Below are 17272 nucleotides of genomic sequence, written 5' to 3'. Positions count from 1 at the left end.
CTTCTTTCAAATTAAAAATGCCTGCTCTTTGAAATATATATTAAAGAAATAAAAATGTGAGCCATAGACTGGACGAAAAATATATATATGAGATATGTATTTGTTTCTGGCCTATACTACGCAGATAATCCAACAAAAGTATGTTCATACTTCAATGATCAGATGTACTTTTTAATGAAACTTAGATTTTAAATAGCAGCACCTAGTGATCCTAGAAATCATGTATTAATAACTAAAACAACGTTCTTACAATGAGGCAAATGAGTGTCAGAGGGCAGTCCCATTACCTGTTAGCGGATCTCCGAATTTCCAGGAAGGCACACTTTCCTTTCAAATGCTCTATTTTCCTTTGTAGACATTACAAGGCTTTAAAATCCGGACATAAAATCATACTTTTATATGACAGCCTAGGACTATAATGTTTACAAACAAGAATGTATTTTTTGGCATGTAAATAACCTTCAGTGCTTCCTTGAAGAGTCTGGATGCCAACACAGTTGCAGGCTTCACAGCACTTCATGGGCCATTTTTAATTTCACATGTATAATTTAGGTTATGACTTTAATTTGAATGTCAATTTCACCAAGAAGGTTATTACTTTTGAGTCAATCATCAAACTGTACAAAGTCTTGTTTAGAAAGGATCTCTCCTAGACACAAAAGTGTGTGTGTGTGCGTGTGTGTGTGTGTTGTGTAATGAGTGCATGTTATCTTTCTTTGACAGGTATTACTACTCAAAACAAAGCATATCTTTTACCACATATTGCAGTGAATAATTTTTTTTAAAAAATCCAACTTCTGTGACTTTCCTGTTCAACATCCCTTTCTTGATTCTAAATAAAATGACTACCGAAACATGACACCAATATTTTATCCACGTATTTATTTCATTCATAAAATTTTTATGCATAAAAATCATTCATCTAAAATCAGTGGTGTCATTCTCACCACAGAAAGGTTCACCTGTCAATCTTAAGTATAATAATTTAAGAGCAGATTTCAAACAGTTTTCATTTCCAATGTGCCCTTGGAAGATTTAAGAAACCAACTAACAATTTCTAATGCAAACCATTACCATTTAGTGTTATAAATTATTCAGTCATATTACAATGACAATACAAATTTTAGAATAAAAAAATCAGAGCTATTTTAAAGATTGTTTGTTTCAGAACAAGAAGTTGAAATCTATTTATAATAAATTAGGCTGAAATTAAAGTATCTCCTAGATACCATGCTGTCAATACCCACGGTTGTCTTTTAAAAATACAAAATCCCCTTTAAAATGTGACAGTTATACACTATAATACATCTCCATGTGCCTTTACTTGATATATCTTTTTCCATTTCTAAAATGGATATCCTAATACCTATGATGCAAAATACAACGACATCCAAATTCAATCTTCTTTTTTCAACTTGCTAATCTAAGAAATGAAAATTGGTTTGAGAACTTTCAAATACATGTAGATATATGTATACACGAGCATATGCATTTAGACAAGATACGCACTTATAATAAGTTTCAAGTAGCCAACTGAGATTTCATAATATCGTAACTACATCTCACATAGTATGTGCGTACGCGCGCACACACACACACATATAAGCCAAGACAGTCTTACCATACTCTTTAGATCTACAAAACAAAGCATTTGAAAACTCATTCAAAAACATACTGAAAGTTTTGAATAAAAGACTTAAAACAGAATGTCTTGGGATATGATATAGAATATTAATGACCTAACTTATTCATTATTATTATTACAATTAATAGGTACTATGATACCCTCTAGTGGGGCAGGAAGGTCATACCTCTGGTAATAACTTTCAATTGCTTCCGAAGTATGATGCTTGGCATGTGTTCTTTTAATGTGTTTCTGAAAAAATAAAAAATAAAAATCTTTGTTATGTCACAGATGAGGTTCAAAACAAGAATGACGTAATTTCTTGAGCCCAATGACTAGCACATAGGGAACGCTGAATAATACCTGGGGAATTTTGGTGATGGCAGGACTTCTTTTCCTTCTACTCTACGAACCTATGCATTTTAATCTCCATTGCTTGGCTGGGATGTCTTCAGACTGTACCACGAGGTACAGTATATATGTAAAAGCCAACAGGGTCATAGTAATTGAATCTAAATAAGTTTGCTTAGGGCTACAGAGGGCAAAGAAAAACTTGTTCCCTCTTTCAACCTTTGTATTAATTTTCCCTCGATTCAATTCCATCTAAGTCCTCTGCACTCTAGTTTTACAATCCAATTGCCATTTTAAACCAGGAAGAACATTGCTTAAAAACAACTTATTTGAAAACTACAAAAAGTAATTCCATAGAGACTTGCCACTTGACTGACACCTGTCATCTCATGATAAATGACTCCATTTTCTGCCTCTCTTGCCTTCTGCCACTCCAGCAATGGTCATTTATCATCATCTCTGTCAGCAATGGAAAGCGGCACTGACAGTGCAAGTCAGCAAACATTTAGCACATGGAACCACGCAACACAGGGAAATTATTATTGTCAGAATAATAATGGTTTAGCATAATTTATTACAGGTCCACCAAATAAGCAAAGGCTAGATGTTATTAGACAGATGGATGGGTAGGCTTGGCAGGCCTCCACCGAGACGCAGGCGGTACTTGATGTGGAAAGGAGAACATCCTCCAACCCAATCAGAGAGCTGGCAGTTCAATTACAAAGAAATAAAGGGACATTCATCATTCAATTAGGCACCTGTCAACCCTCACAAAGGAGAAAACTTCTAACCTGGTACTCCTGGGAGAAGATGCTCAGCAGAGTGGCCTGCGATTGACTGGAACAAATAAAAGAAGGACAAAGTTAATTACTGGAGTGCACGGCAAAGAAACAAAAGAGAAAGGAGCTTCAAAGGTAGGCCTGCTGCCCTGTAATCTAACAGAACATGAAAACAAGTGTGGAAAAGTTGTTCCAGATGAACACCTCAAACAAAGGCTTCCTGCTGCGAGGTCAAGGAGAGAGAAAAAAGGAAAGGGGAAAATATGGATGGTCTCAAAGCAACTATCACATTATTTGGATGTTTTAAACTTTAGGATGATTGTAAATCATATTTGTAGAATGCAATGGTGTTAAAAGGGACCACAAGAATAAGTGACACAGCTCAATCTCATAAACAGTAGAGAACATGCACTTCATTCATTGACAACGTTCTGAAATTAATTTTGTTAGCAGACAGGTATCCTCCTCTACAGCTATCCCAGTTTCAGGGGGAAAACTTTGGTCTCTACTAGAAGTAGCACAGTGACCACTGGAACATTTCCACTGACAGTGGTGCGCTATGAAAATAGAAGCTTTCACAGCAAGAGGCAGAGGTCCTTGGAGTGAATTGTTCCTAAAAACTGCCCTAAGCCTTATTCATCTAAGACAACACACAGTGTCAAACACCTGGCAACGAAGCAACCTGAAAAACGTTCTTCCCAAGTGGGAATCTTCCTTTTGCAATTGTTAGCATTTAGAAATGGAATGGAATTTTTCTTTCTCTCAAAAGCAATCACTATCCCACTGCTACTCTTTTCGACTGTCCTTTATAGACACATCTAACTTATCGTATCTTGAGAACAAGTATTTCTATTTTCCTACTAAAAATGCTATCTGAATAGATTACATTTTAGATAATTCGACTTTTATAGTATGCCAAAGGACTGTGAATAAATTTTTTCTATTTCTAAATGAAAAAACCTCTTTAGCTCATCACAGGTAATTTAGGGAATGTGAAATAAAGTGACACCAGATTTGTTTACTCATTGTCTAGATGTCGTCATCTTCTGGATAACATTACAGATTTGGCTTCTGACACTTTCCACCCTTACCAAATTACAAGAGGAGGTTAAAAAAAAAAATACCCTAAATGTTCACCAAGGAAACTGATATATTATTAAAAGAATATTTCAATAACTCAAGAGTACAGAGAAATGATTAAGTACAATCATCAATTCATTACACTCTGGTTTTTTCAATTTCCCTTTAAAACTGAAAAGCACCTTTGAAAGAGGCAATTTTATATAAAATCTTCCTATTTTGCCTGGTTTGACCGAGCTTAACACCCAAATCACATACCCTAGTAGGGTTGCTGACAATAATCTTCTGGGGTGGGGGGGCGGGGGGAGGAAAATTGTGGCCCAAATCTTTGTAAACCACTTAATAAATTAATGTCAGATATTTACGTGCCATAAATAGACCCCCTCCTCATTGTACAGCAAAATGCATTTATGTTATTAACCATTTAATGGTACACAAAATGTCATTCTTTATGCTTCAAAAAAGATGATAGAAATAAATGTATTTGGAATGAGAAAGTCAGGGACAAATGACTAATGAAAAGAAAACTAAACGGTAAATAAAACATAAAGTGTAGATGCCCAGAACGGGAAGAGGCAGCTGGAAAAGTAAGTTCAAGAATAAATACTTTAGGCCGGGTGCGGTGGCTCAAGCCTGTAATTCCAGCACTTTGGGAGGCCGAGATGGGCAGATCACGAGGTCAGGAGATCGAGACCATCCTGGCTAACACGGTGAAACCCCGTCTCTACTAAAAATACAAAAAACTAGCCGGGCGAGGTGGCGGGCGCCTGTAGTCCCAGCTACTCGGGAGGCTGAGGCAGGAGAATGGCGTGAACCCGGGAGGCGGAGCTTGCAGTGAGCCGAGATCCGGCCACTGCACTCCAGCCTGGGCGACAGAGCGAGACTCCGTCTCAAAAAGAAAAAAAAAAAAAAGAATAAATCCTTTAAAACGAGAAGCTGGTCAAGAGTTGAGAGTACTGTATAAGTCAAGGATAGGACAATGTCTTCAGCTAGAAAAATGTCTTCAAACTGCTTAGAATTCAATTCAGCTAAAACCATGGACAGAGCCTGCGAAGCAACTCAGTTTTTCTATGGCCGAGAGGGTTAGAGAGATTTTTGCCAGCTTACACTGGGGGTAAAAACTGGTTAGAACTATTAATAAAAAGAGAAAACGACTTACGTATACATAGTAACGACAGAAAGAGAGACACGGGTCCAAAATGTTTTGGTTTTAAGTAATTCAAAGCTGTAGAGAACAAAGTGAACTTTGTTAGGTAGTCTGCCAGCCAACTATGTGTTTCTGTATGTGCTAACCTTGCAGAAGAGTGTTCTGACCACATGTCACACCACAAGGAGTAGGAAAGTAGTTTTAATACAACCAAGACATTGACTTCAGTGTGTATTACTTGTACTTTCTTCCAATGTGTTAATGCTGAGAAGGGACAATGGAGGGAAAGACTGGGCATGTGGGGAGAACAGAGTCTCATGATCTCAAGGCTATCTCTCACCACCTCCACCCTGCCCACAGTGTACCCTCCCACTGTGTTTGATCTGTTTGGCCAAGGGGAACAGAAGTTATAGAATAAATTCAATTTTCACTAGGTTCACAAGAAATGTGGTTTCCAGCTAAAGAGGAGAGGAGAAAAAGATTCTGTGCAACTGAAAGGTCTACCTTGAACATCGGAGTACATCATTCAACAGTACCACTGTGCATCTACAATGTCCCAAGGTAACATGTATGGGGAAATATGCCATCAGAATCAAAATACTAAATAAGGTGGACAGGAGTTGATTTAGAAGAAACTTTCAAGTACACACACAAAAGTACACACAAAGCAAAAAAGGCAAAAAATTAGAATGCTGTCAAGTACTCACATTTTTTTAATACAGAATGAAGTAAATCATACCCTGAATCCTTACACTTTATATTGCTTAGCATATATGGGGTTTTAAATTTACAGAATCAAAAATGCAGTCATTTAATTTGTATCAAATACCCAGGATGTAGTATTAAAACCCCATCTAGACAGTTTTGCTTGTATTTTTCCCATGCTATCTCCCAGATTTAGCTCCGCACCCTGCAGCTGTCTGGGTAAAGGAGAGCATGGGAGTGGACCCAAGGAATGGCTAGGTAAAACCCTGTCCAAGTCTGGAACAGCAACAGCCACGCTGCAGCAATGTGGAAACAGGTCTGAAGGAAAAACTAGCACTGTGAGGATGGCAGACAGAAGATGGAAAGAGCTTGGGTCCTTGAGGACACTGTGGAACTGCTGAAGAGACCATGGAATTGAACTGACCAGCCTCCCTTCTTATTCTGTGTAATTATACATGGCTATTTTTTTTAAATCTCCAAACCAAAGAAATAAAACTCTTCCCAGGCTTCTGTGTTCTCCAGTAAGGTGGAGGCGTGATAAAGAGCTCTGAGACAAGGTGCTCCAAAATGGTGCCACAGGTACAAGATGGAACACTTGAGAGGGGTTGTCCATTTCCGTAATTTCTAGTTCTCCCCTTAGCTGATGGCGATAATTGGCTTCCCTAAAATTGTTCCTCTGTCTGTCACTGACTCACTAAATTGACGTGCCTAGAGATCGTAAACTGGTGTGTGATTTTCCCATATAGAGTTGAAACATTAATGGGGTACTATTTGTTCTCATGTTATATTGCATTCAACATTCTTCAAATCCCTGATATAAAAACAGGCAACACACTAGTTCCTCATGTGATATTTAACTCAATGTGCTCCCAAGTCCACCCAGCTAAGATACTCGGTAACATGAAAGAGCCTCAGAGAATTGGGAGAGTGTAGCTTAGATTAAGAGGAGAGCTGAGCAGACTTAGTTGCAGTGCAACATTCATACAAAGGTGAGGTCCTTATGTTTTCAGATGGAGGCCTAAAAGCATGCAGAACCTTAAGAGAAGGCATCACGCATTTTATGTTCCTCCTCTTCTTGAGTATGCAACCTCTGAAAAAGACCATAAGGAAGTAAATACTTTTACCTTAAAGCTCTTTTTCTATAGAATCTAGGAAGCGTAAATGTGTACACTCTACTGGGTTCAACACTCTCTGAGAAAAATAAATATTATTTCTGGAGCTTGAGAAGCAGCAAACCAATTAAAGAGAGATAAAGCAGGATACTCCTACAAAGCATTATAGTTGGATATACTTGGACATCTCACAATTGCTAGGCACAACCTCTCTAAATCTGTGAAGAATACAATGGAACACCGGCTGTCTGTAGTTAATGATTTAAGAGTGCTAGTCAAGGCATATTTTCTATAAAAGCAATGCAGCTACAATCTCTTGACCACCCCCAAACCCCCTGCCCACACACATACCACACATAAATTTGAAATGTAGAGCCATTTCTCCCTTTAAAATTAAAATAGAATTCAACAATACTACCACAAACTTTGATATAATACTACCACAAACTTTGTTTATTTTTTAGGAACACAATACAAAATGGAAATCTGGAGGGAGATTACTGATAATCTGGGAAATTACTGAGGGGGGAAAAGGGAAAAATCTGTAAACTAAGTTCCAGACATAAAGAAAAATGTATCCATCCTGTCTCCCACCCTATGTCTTCTCTTCCTAATTTCCAACTTCATATCAAGGATGCAAACATTTTGTGCCTAACTACAGCAAATATCCCCATAAATGATTAGGTAGATGGCCAACATTAAGCTTAGTTAGTAATCAACTATTTTTAAAAGTTCTCAAAAACTATAGGTCAAATATATGGTTGAACATCAGTATCTGTTGGGGGGGATTGGTTTCTGGACCCTCATGGCTATTAAAATCTGTGGATGTTCAAGTCACTTACATAAAACGGCACAGTATTTGCATATAACCCATGCACATTCTCCTGTATAATTTAAATCATCTCTTGATTACTGATAATACCTAATACAGTGTAAATGCTGTGTAAACAGCTGTGAATACTGTATTGTGTTTTTTTGAGGGGGGTGGTTTTTTTTTTTTAGACAGAGTCTTGCTTTGTCACCCAGGCTGGAGTACAGTGGCGCAGTCTTGGCTCACTGCAACCTCCACCTCCTAATTCAAGCAGTTCTCCTGTCTCAGCCTCCGGAGTAGCTGCCACCACGCCCGGCTAATTTTTGTATTTTTAGTAGAGATGGGTGGGGTTTCACCATGTTGGGCAGGCTGGTCTCCAATTCCTGACCTCAGGTGATCCGCCCACTTTGGCCTCTGGAAGTGCTGGGATTACAGGCGTGAGCCACCATGCTGGGCTTGGTTTTTTATCTGTATTATTTTTTGTTGTTGTAGTGTTATTTTTATTGGATTTTTTCCCCCAAATATTTTCAATCCATTGTTGGCTGAATATGCCAATGTGGAACCCATGGATACAGAGGATGAGCTGTATATATATGAAAAAAGTGGTTACTGCTCCAGGCTTTCAACTACTTTTGCTGGCAAACTGAAGATATATCCAAATGGCTTTATAACTACCTTTGCACTTAATTTTATCCCCACAACAATCTTCTGAGGTAGGTACTACTATCCTCCTTATTTTAAAGATAGGGAAATGAAGGAAGAGAAGTTAAGTAAAATACACAGTTAAACAGCTAGAAGAGCAGTAGACCTGGGAATCAAAATTTACATCCGATTCCAGAGTTGAAAGTCTTAATCCCAATGCCAATCTGCCTTCTTAATAGTTCCCAGAAATGGGTTCTGCAAATCATGTATGCTAATATCCCTGCTTAAGCATTTATGTGATGTTACATTATACTCCAAACAACCCTGAAATGTGGGGCATGTTGCTTTTTTGCTAGAAAATTGAAGTCACAGGAGGTCAAGTGTTTTGACCAAATTCCATGGCTTTAGACATTATTTCCTTTTTAAGAAATCAAATTGCAGTTTTTCTTTAACTTCATAAAAAAATGTTGTTCTTTTATGTTTTTAAAGTTAAAGGAACTACTGACTGCAGGAAACAGTCAAGGATTAAAAGACTGTGTGGTAATTTCCATTATTCTCCCTGCAGCGAAGGTATATTTTAACCACCACTATTGCCTGAAGTGTCTCCATCTGATTGTATATATCTTTTGCTCAAATGTTATTCACTTCATATTAAATATAAAGCAGCTTTAAATCTTTCCCTGAACCAGGCAGGCAAATATAAATAATACAATCATCTTCTCTATAGAGGATACAGGGGCCCCCTGTAAGTGTTAATTTTATAAAACAACATTCAATGAAGAGTTTCCTAGTTATCAAATGGTGCATCTTCTGTATAAAATTCATATGTCTACTCTTAGAATTCATTCTGGACTATAATTTTCCTGTGTTTTTGCTCTATGTCTGATGTGTATGAATCTGTTTGTGTGTATCATCTATATACACACACATACACGTTTAAAAATTGTGTTAAACATACTTTTTTGTAACATGCTTTCATTATATAAGATACTTTTACCCATGTCATTATATATTCCTTAAAAATTATTTTTATTGGAAATAAAACACAAAAACACACATGGAACAAATGCACAGCCCAAAGAATTAATATTTTTTTTAAAAAATATAACCTTTGGGAGGCTGAGGCGGGCAGATCACAAGGTCAGAAGATCGAGACCACGGTGAAACCCCGTCTCTACTAAAAATACAAAAAATTAGCCAGGCGCGGTGGCAGGCGCCTATAGTCCCAGCTACTCAGGAGGCTGAGGCAGGAGAATGGCGTGAACCTGGGAGGTGGAGCTTGCAATGAGCCGAGATCACGCCACTGCACTCCAGCCTGGGCGACAGAGCGAGACTGTCTCAAAAAAATAAATAAATAAATAAAAAATAACCACTTAGATTAACAGTCACTGCCAGCACCCCAAAAGATAACGCAACCAATCACTACCCTCCTTCCCTCTCACAAATGAGCCACTTCTGATCTTTCCTTGTTTTTCTCGATAGTTTTACCACCCAAGAATGTACCCTTAGGTTCTACAGGTTAGTTCTGCCTGTCTGTAAACTTCGTATTAAGTGTATTACACACCATGCACTCTGCATTGAGCTTCTTTCGCTCACCAACATGTCTGTGAGAGCTAGCCATGTTAATGTAAGTGTAGTTAATTCATTTTCATCACTTATAGTATATTCTATCAAATGAGTATCAGCCAAATTTGTCTATTCTATTGTTGAATATTACTACTGTGGACTCACTCCTGGGTGAGACTCTTGGTGTATATGCACATGCATTTCTGATGCGTATAAATGTAGGAGTAGAATTCTGGGCCATCTGATATGCACCCCTCCACTTTAGCAGACACTGTCAAACAATTTTTCACGTGTTTGTAACAACTTTAAACTCCCACCAACACTACAGAAGAGTTCCCATTGCTGCACATCCTCATCACACTTTTTCTCAATCCACGGCTTGTCTTTTCGTTTTCTTTGTGGTGCCTTTTAAAGTACACAAGTTTTTTATGTTGATGAAGTCCAATTTATTCTTTTGTTTTACTACTTTTTGTGTCTTGTCTAAGAAATTTTTGCCTACCCACATTCATGCAGATATTTTCATACATTTTTCTAGAAGATTAATAGTTTTGGCTTTTACATTTAGGTCTATAATCTACCTTCAATTAATTGTGTGTGTTAAGGCGGGGAAGACAGTTTGTTTTTATTATTTCCATACAAATATAAAATTGATCATACACGTTGGTGCCTCTAAGGAAGCCAAATATCTGAGAATCTTATTTTGGGACTTTCTAATCTGTTCCACTGATTTGTATGTTTATCTTTACATAGATACCACACCATTTTGATGACTGTAGCTAAACCAGGTACATTCGATGAAAGTACTGATATATTCAAGTTTAAATCTATCATCTCACTAAATGCTATCATCTTATCCACTATATGTACCGTTGCTCTCCATTCTTGTGTACTTTTCAATTGATTCAACGTTTATTTGCTACTTTTCCTCTTGCAACTTAAAAGTTACATGGTCTTTTACTATTCTTTTAATAATCAATCTAGAAAACCATGTTGCCCCCTCAATTTATCAAAATCTATTATTGATGGGTGACTTATTGCTTCCTGGAAAATATAAAAACATTACAACACTAATGAAAGGTCTCCTTCCTGGAATGTAGGATATTACTGAAATTGTTTTAAGTCTGTATATTTCTTATCTCAAAAGACACTGCTACTATTTCATATATCTCTGCTTACTCAGATTTACCCACATATGTACCATCTCATTGTTCTTCATTCCTTCCTTTCCACTCTTTCATCTCCATTACGTTCTTTTGTTGTTGTTGTTTTGTTTGTTTTTGTTTTTTCTTTTTGTTTTTGTCTGAGACAGAGTCTTGTTCTGTCACCCAGGCTGGAGCACAGTGGCGCAGTCTCAGCTCACTGCAAGCTCCACCTCCCGGATTCACGCCATTCTCCTGTCTCAGCCTCCCGAGTAGCTGGGACTACAGGCACCCGCCACCACGCCCGGCTAACTTTTTGTATTTTTAGTAGAGATGGGGTTTCACCATGTTAACCAGGATGGTCTCAATCTCCTGACCTCGTGATCTGCATGCCTCGGCCTCTCAAAGTGCTGGGATTACAGGTGTGAGACACCACGCCCGGCCCATTACATTCTTTTAATAACTCCACCAGTGCAGATTTGTTGGTGATGTCAGGTAACAGTCAAATTGTGGCTCTTTGTAATCACAATCTGTCTTATTCTTCTACCTGGCTTTAATATTTTCTTTTTAAGAATTTCAACTATAAAATCCTGCTTATAATTTGCTGGACTTCAATATGTGGCTGCATACCTTTCATCATTTTGGGAATATGATCGATCATAATTTCATCAACATTGCTTTTGCATTCAAGCTCCTCCCCCGAGACTCCCAATGAATCTGTCAGCCTTCTCTTCATACGTTCCACCCTTTTGTTATTGTATGCTACATTCTGGTATTTTCCTGTGACCCACCTTCCAGTGCACTAATTCTCTCTTCAGTAATGTCTAACTTACTGTTAAATTGATCCACTGAGTTAAATCCATCCAATATTGGTTACTGTATTTTTCAGTTCTAAATTTTCTATTTGATTCTTCTTCATATAAGTTCCCTGCAGAATGTTTCAATTTCTTTTATAACTCCCCAAAGTTTAATTCTAGTAATTCTGTTTGGTAGTTCCAATAACTGGATCTCCTTTGAGTCTAGTACTGTAGCCTTCACTGGCTCTCATTCATGTTGTCATGTGTCCTTATGTGACTGAGTATCTCTCATTATGTGTCGTACTAGAGTCATTCTTTGGTACACACAGGGAATTGATTCTAGGACCCCCAAGGATACTCCAAATCTGTGTATACTCAAGTCCCAAAGTCAGCCCTGCAGGACTCACTTATACAAAAAGTTGGTCCTCTATATATGCGGTTTCACATCTTGTAAATACCGTATTTTCAATCTAAGTTTAGTTGAAAAAAAATCCACATATAAGTGGACCCACGCAGTTCAAACCCATGTTGTTCAAAGGTCAATTGCATTTGAAAAACTATCTCATAAAAAATTTAAAGGCTGAAATGACGTTTTCTCCAGAGAGAATTCTGACTTGATACTGGGAGTACCAGGAATCTAGGATCACCTTAGTCAATTTCAGGTATTAATTTTTGGTGCCAATCAGACAAATGTGAAACTGTCACGGGGAGATCTTTCCATTTCAGTTCATAGTTACTCCTAGGGTATAGTCTGTTAGAGGCTCTCCACCCCCAAAGCTTGGGATATTTATAAGAGCTCTCACTTTTGGCAGGCCCTCATCTCTAAACTTTGTCCTCTAGCCCTATAGAGCTGTCAAAAGTTCTGCTCAAGGCTTGACTAGACTGCATCTAATCAAATAGTAATTAAATTAGAATTCAAAATTAAAAACATAGTGCTCCAAAAAAATGTCATAAATTAAAAAACACATTCCTATGTTACTCACAGATAAAAGAGGAAGTCATGATGGAGAAAACAAAAATGCATAAAATTGAGCAATGATGGTATGTATCAAAATTTGTGAGAACTTTGTATCATTAACTGGACTTTAGGGAAAAAGGGGAAAGGAACTGGTTTTACTGTAGGAGGTCTTAGCAAATTATGTATCCTACCAAACAAAAGAAAATAGGAAAAGAAATAAGAGCATCAAGAAGGAATAAAACAAACAAACTCTCCTTATTTGCAGATGAGATGGCTTTCTACATAAAACCAGCAAGAATATCTACAAACAAGGTATAAAACTAGTATCTCAAAAAGGTAACTGGAGACAAGATTAATATAAAAAATAAGAATTCTTATAAATCAGTACTATCCAATGAGAGAATGGAATAGAAAAATAGCTATCGTTCACAATCAAAAGCCATAAAGTATTTAGAAATGTGTTTTTAAAATATATATAAAACTTTTTTTTTTTTTTTGAGACGGAGTCTTGCTGTGTCTCCAGGATGGGGTGCAGTGGTGCAATCAAGACTCACTGCAACCTTGGACTCCCTGGTTTAAGCGATTCTCCTGCCTCAGCCTCCCGAGTAGCTAGGATTTCAGGCATGCACCACCACACTGGACTAATTTTTTGTATTTTTAGTGGAGATGGGGTTTCACCATGTTGGCCAGGATGGTCTCAATCTCCTGACCTTGTAATCCGCCTGCCTCGGCCTCCCAAAGTGCTGGGATTATAGGCGTGAGCCACCACAGCCAGCCAAAACTTTTGAAGAAAGTTATAAAACATTACTGAAGAGGATAAAAGAGTTTCTGACTAAACACAGAATTGTGACATTTTTATAAAGAAAGTATCATGGGTGGACTGGGCGTGGTGGCTCACACCTGTAATCCCAGCCCTTTGGGAGGCTGAGGCGAGCAGATCACTTGAGGCCTGGAGTTCGAGACCAGCCTGGGTAACACAGTGGTCTCTGCAAAAAATAGAAAAAATAAGCTGGGCATGATGGCGCATACCTGTAGTCCCAGCTACTCAGGAGACTGAGGCGGCAGAATTGCTCGAACCCGGGAGACAGAGGTTGCAGTTAGCTAAGATCCCACCACTGCAATTCAGTCTGGGTGACAAAGTAAGACTCCGTCTCAAAAAAAAAAAAAAAAAAAAGTATCATGGGTGGAATGATAGTATAAATAAAATTGTCAGTTCTCCACATATTAATCTATAATTTTAATAAAAATGCTACCAAATTCACAACAGAGTCTTCAGGTAGAACATAATAAATTTATGTTAAAATTCAAGAAGAATACATAAGAATAGCTAACAAATTCTGGAAAGCAATAACAAGCAGGGAACTTACACTACCAGGTATCAGCATAGATAAATGTCAAAAAATGTAGTGTTTACCCAAAAAAGTACATTATAGAATTACATTCACATTTAACACCATTTATATAAAGTATCAAACAGCAAAATATAATGCCCTTTTTTTGTGAATATATATATGGATGTGGTAAAAGAAATATATGAGACTGATAAGCACTAAACTCAAGATAATAGTTACCTCAGGTAACAGAGAAGAGGAAAGAAATCAGGGAGAAGTACTTTCAACCATACCTACAATATTTTATTAAAAAACTAAAAATCAGAAGTGGAAAGGGAATGTAGAACAGTATTGGAATAGCATTTCTGTAAAAGTAAAAAGCACCTGAAGCAAATATAAACAGATGTATATTCAAAGGGTTCATTTATCATTCTCTGTTCTTTTATATTTGTGCTATATTTCATAAAAAAAATTAATTAGGGAGGCAAAAAGAAAAGGAGGACAAAATTGAGGATTTGGATAAATTGATCTTTAAGATTCTTTTCTGCTCTAAGTCCCACCCTTTTCTAAATGTTCTGATTTAATGAGAGTCTTAAGTACCTACACTTCTTTCATTTCTAATTAAATTTAGGTATTAACTTTTTAGAACAAGTCATAACATAAATCAGGTAAAGAATAAGAGGCCTGTGTGACACTTAAATTTCACTTGCAAGACCAGGTTTCTGGCCATTTTTCTCTGAAATAATCACAATGACTTCGACACATTATATAAATAATAGATTTGTAAGAAATGTTTATCAGTCATCTTTTTAAATGCGGTCTCTTCAGTCTTCTCTTTTGCCCTACATGCTGCAGAGAGGAGAGAACCCTCTCCTTCCCCTCTGGAAATTCAATAATTACAGTCTGTAAAATAAACTGACAATCGATTAGCAGAAGAAAAGGTGTACACACTTATAACATGTATATGTATGGGAGATCCCACAAAGTGTGAGACGCAGAGACAGGCCAGATGGTTGGACTATGGGAGGGCAAGGGGAGGAACTGTACTATAAACAAAGATCGTCTTATTGTGCAGATCAAGTCTCTCAGGTGGCAGCCCTCAGAAGAACAGGTGTAAAGTCTGTCTGGGTGTGGTATCCTGGGCATGGAGACCTGTCAGTCTCCTCTTCTGTGACATGAGTAATCTTCTCTGGTTCGTGTAGATTTCAGGGAAGGTATTCCTGACAATCACATTCCTTCTGGAGGAACATCCCTTAGTCAGATGAGAGAACTTCAGAGAAAGCTCCTCTCTGTGCTTCAGAGGGGTGGGAGACTAGGGAGTGGAATGTCCAAGAGACTGCAGTTTTGAGGATGCAAAGATGTAGAGAAATTGGAACCCTCATATATTTCTGGTGGGATTGCAAAATGGTGTAGCCGCTTTGGAAAACAGTTTGTTTCTCAACTTATTAAATACAGAGTTATGGTTAGGCATGGTGGCTCACACCTGTAATCACAACATTCTGGGAGGCCGAGGCAGGAGAATCACTTGAGCTGAGGAGTTCGAGACCAGTCTAGGCAACATAGTTAGACTCCATCTCTACAAAAAATTCCTTTAAAAGCTAGCTGGGCGTGGTGGTGCGTGCCTGTAGTCCCAGCTACTTGGGAGGCTGAGGTGGGGAGATCACTTGACTCCAGGAGTTCAGGGTTGCAGTGAGCTAGAACTGTGCCACTGCACTCCAGCCTGGGCAACAGAGCAAGACCCTGTCTCAAATAATATGTATAATAAATATACATAAATAGATAAATTAAAAAACACAGTTGTCATATGACCCAGTAATTCTTCTCATAGGTATATACCCAAGAGAACTAAAAACATGTTTCTAAACAAAAGTCTATACAAAAATGTTCATAGCAACATTATACATAATAGCCAAAAAGTAGAAACAACCCAAATGTTCATCAGCTGATGAATGGATAAATAAAATGTGATATACCCATTCAATGGACTATTATCCAGCAATAAGAAGAAATGAAGTACTGATATATGCATGACTCAGATAAATCTGTAAAATATATGAATGGAAACATCCAGTCACAAAGGCCACATCTTGTATGATTCTATTTGTATGAAATGTCTAGAATAGGAAAATCAACAGAAGTAGAAAGCAGATTAGTAGTTGTCAGGGACAAGGAGGGGGAAGGATCGGGAGTGACTGATAATTAATACAGGATTTCTTCTGGAGGTGATGAAAATGTTCTGACATTAGGCAGTGGTGATGGTTGTACAGCTTCGTGAATATACTAAAAACCACTGAATTGTATATTTTTAAGGAGTGAAATTTATGGTACACAAATATCTCCATAAAGCTGTTCTCAAAAAATAGAAGATCAAAATTATGAACTTCTTTTCCTCTATGACTTCCATTTTTTCCATTATAAATACAAAATTTTAAGTGTGACCTCACAACATTAAAAGTGATTATTTTTCCAGGGTATGTGTTATTTCGCCTGATATAGGACCATTGTTCAGTCCTTCAAAATGCTAGTTTTCTTTTGCAAATTTCTGGTAGGCATCTGCTATAGTTTGGTTTGCTTGACCTCCTCCAAATCTCATGCTGAAGGTTGGTTCCCAGTGTTAAAGGTGGGGCCTAATGGGAGATGTATGAGTCATGGAGGCAGATCTCTCATAAGTGGCTGGGTGAGTCCTCATATTACTGAGTTCTCGCTGTGTTCGTTCTCTAAAGAGCTGGTTGTTAAAAAGAGCCTGGCACCTCCCTTCTTTCCTCTCTCTCCCCTCCACCTCCTCCTCTCTCACCAAATGGTCTCTCCACATATCAGCTCCCCTTTGCCTTCTGCCATGAGTAGAGCGTCCTGAAACCCTCACCAGAAGTAGAAGCCAGCACCCTGCTTCTTGTATAGCTTGTAGAACTGTGAACCAAGTAAAACTTTTTTATTTATAACATACCCAGCTTTCGGTATTCCTTTCTCACAGCAAAAACGGACTAAGACAACATAAGTCTGTTTTATCAGAGACTAGAATTGCAACCCCTGCTTTTTTTTGTTCTCCATTTGCTTGGTAGATCTTCCTCCATCCCTTTATTTTGAGCCTGTGTGTGTCTCTGCATGTGACATGGGTCTCCTGAATACAGCAAACTGATGGGTCTTGACTCTTTATCCAATTTGCCAGTCTGTGTCTTTTAATCGGACCATTTAGTCCATTTACATTTAAGGTTAATATTGTTATGTGTGAA

General features: G+C 37.8%; 1 protein-coding gene across 3 annotated transcripts in view; it reads right to left on the bottom strand.

The window, feature by feature from the left end:
* LOC105548616 (chromosome unknown open reading frame, human C15orf41) overlaps positions 1-17272 on the bottom strand; it is a 279913-nt gene that overhangs the window by 212064 nt on the left and 50577 nt on the right. For 2 of the 3 annotated variants that reach the window (XM_011992701.1, XM_011992703.1), the window contains exons 2-3: positions 2767-2812; positions 1812-1876 (exon numbers count right to left, since the gene is read on the bottom strand). In XM_011992701.1, the coding sequence (XP_011848091.1) occupies positions 1812-1876; positions 2767-2812 (111 nt within the window). Of the gene's footprint in view, positions 1-1811; positions 1877-2766; positions 2813-6721; positions 6777-17272 lie in introns of all 3 variants that reach the window. The other variant, XM_011992702.1, reaches the window with a different exon arrangement.

Source organism: Mandrillus leucophaeus, unplaced genomic scaffold, assembly GCF_000951045.1.
Source record: "Mandrillus leucophaeus isolate KB7577 unplaced genomic scaffold, Mleu.le_1.0 Scaffold417, whole genome shotgun sequence".
NCBI lineage: Eukaryota > Metazoa > Chordata > Mammalia > Primates > Cercopithecidae > Mandrillus > Mandrillus leucophaeus.
Note: the sequence above shows the minus strand (reverse complement) of the source record. Positions and strands in the feature narration are given on the sequence as shown.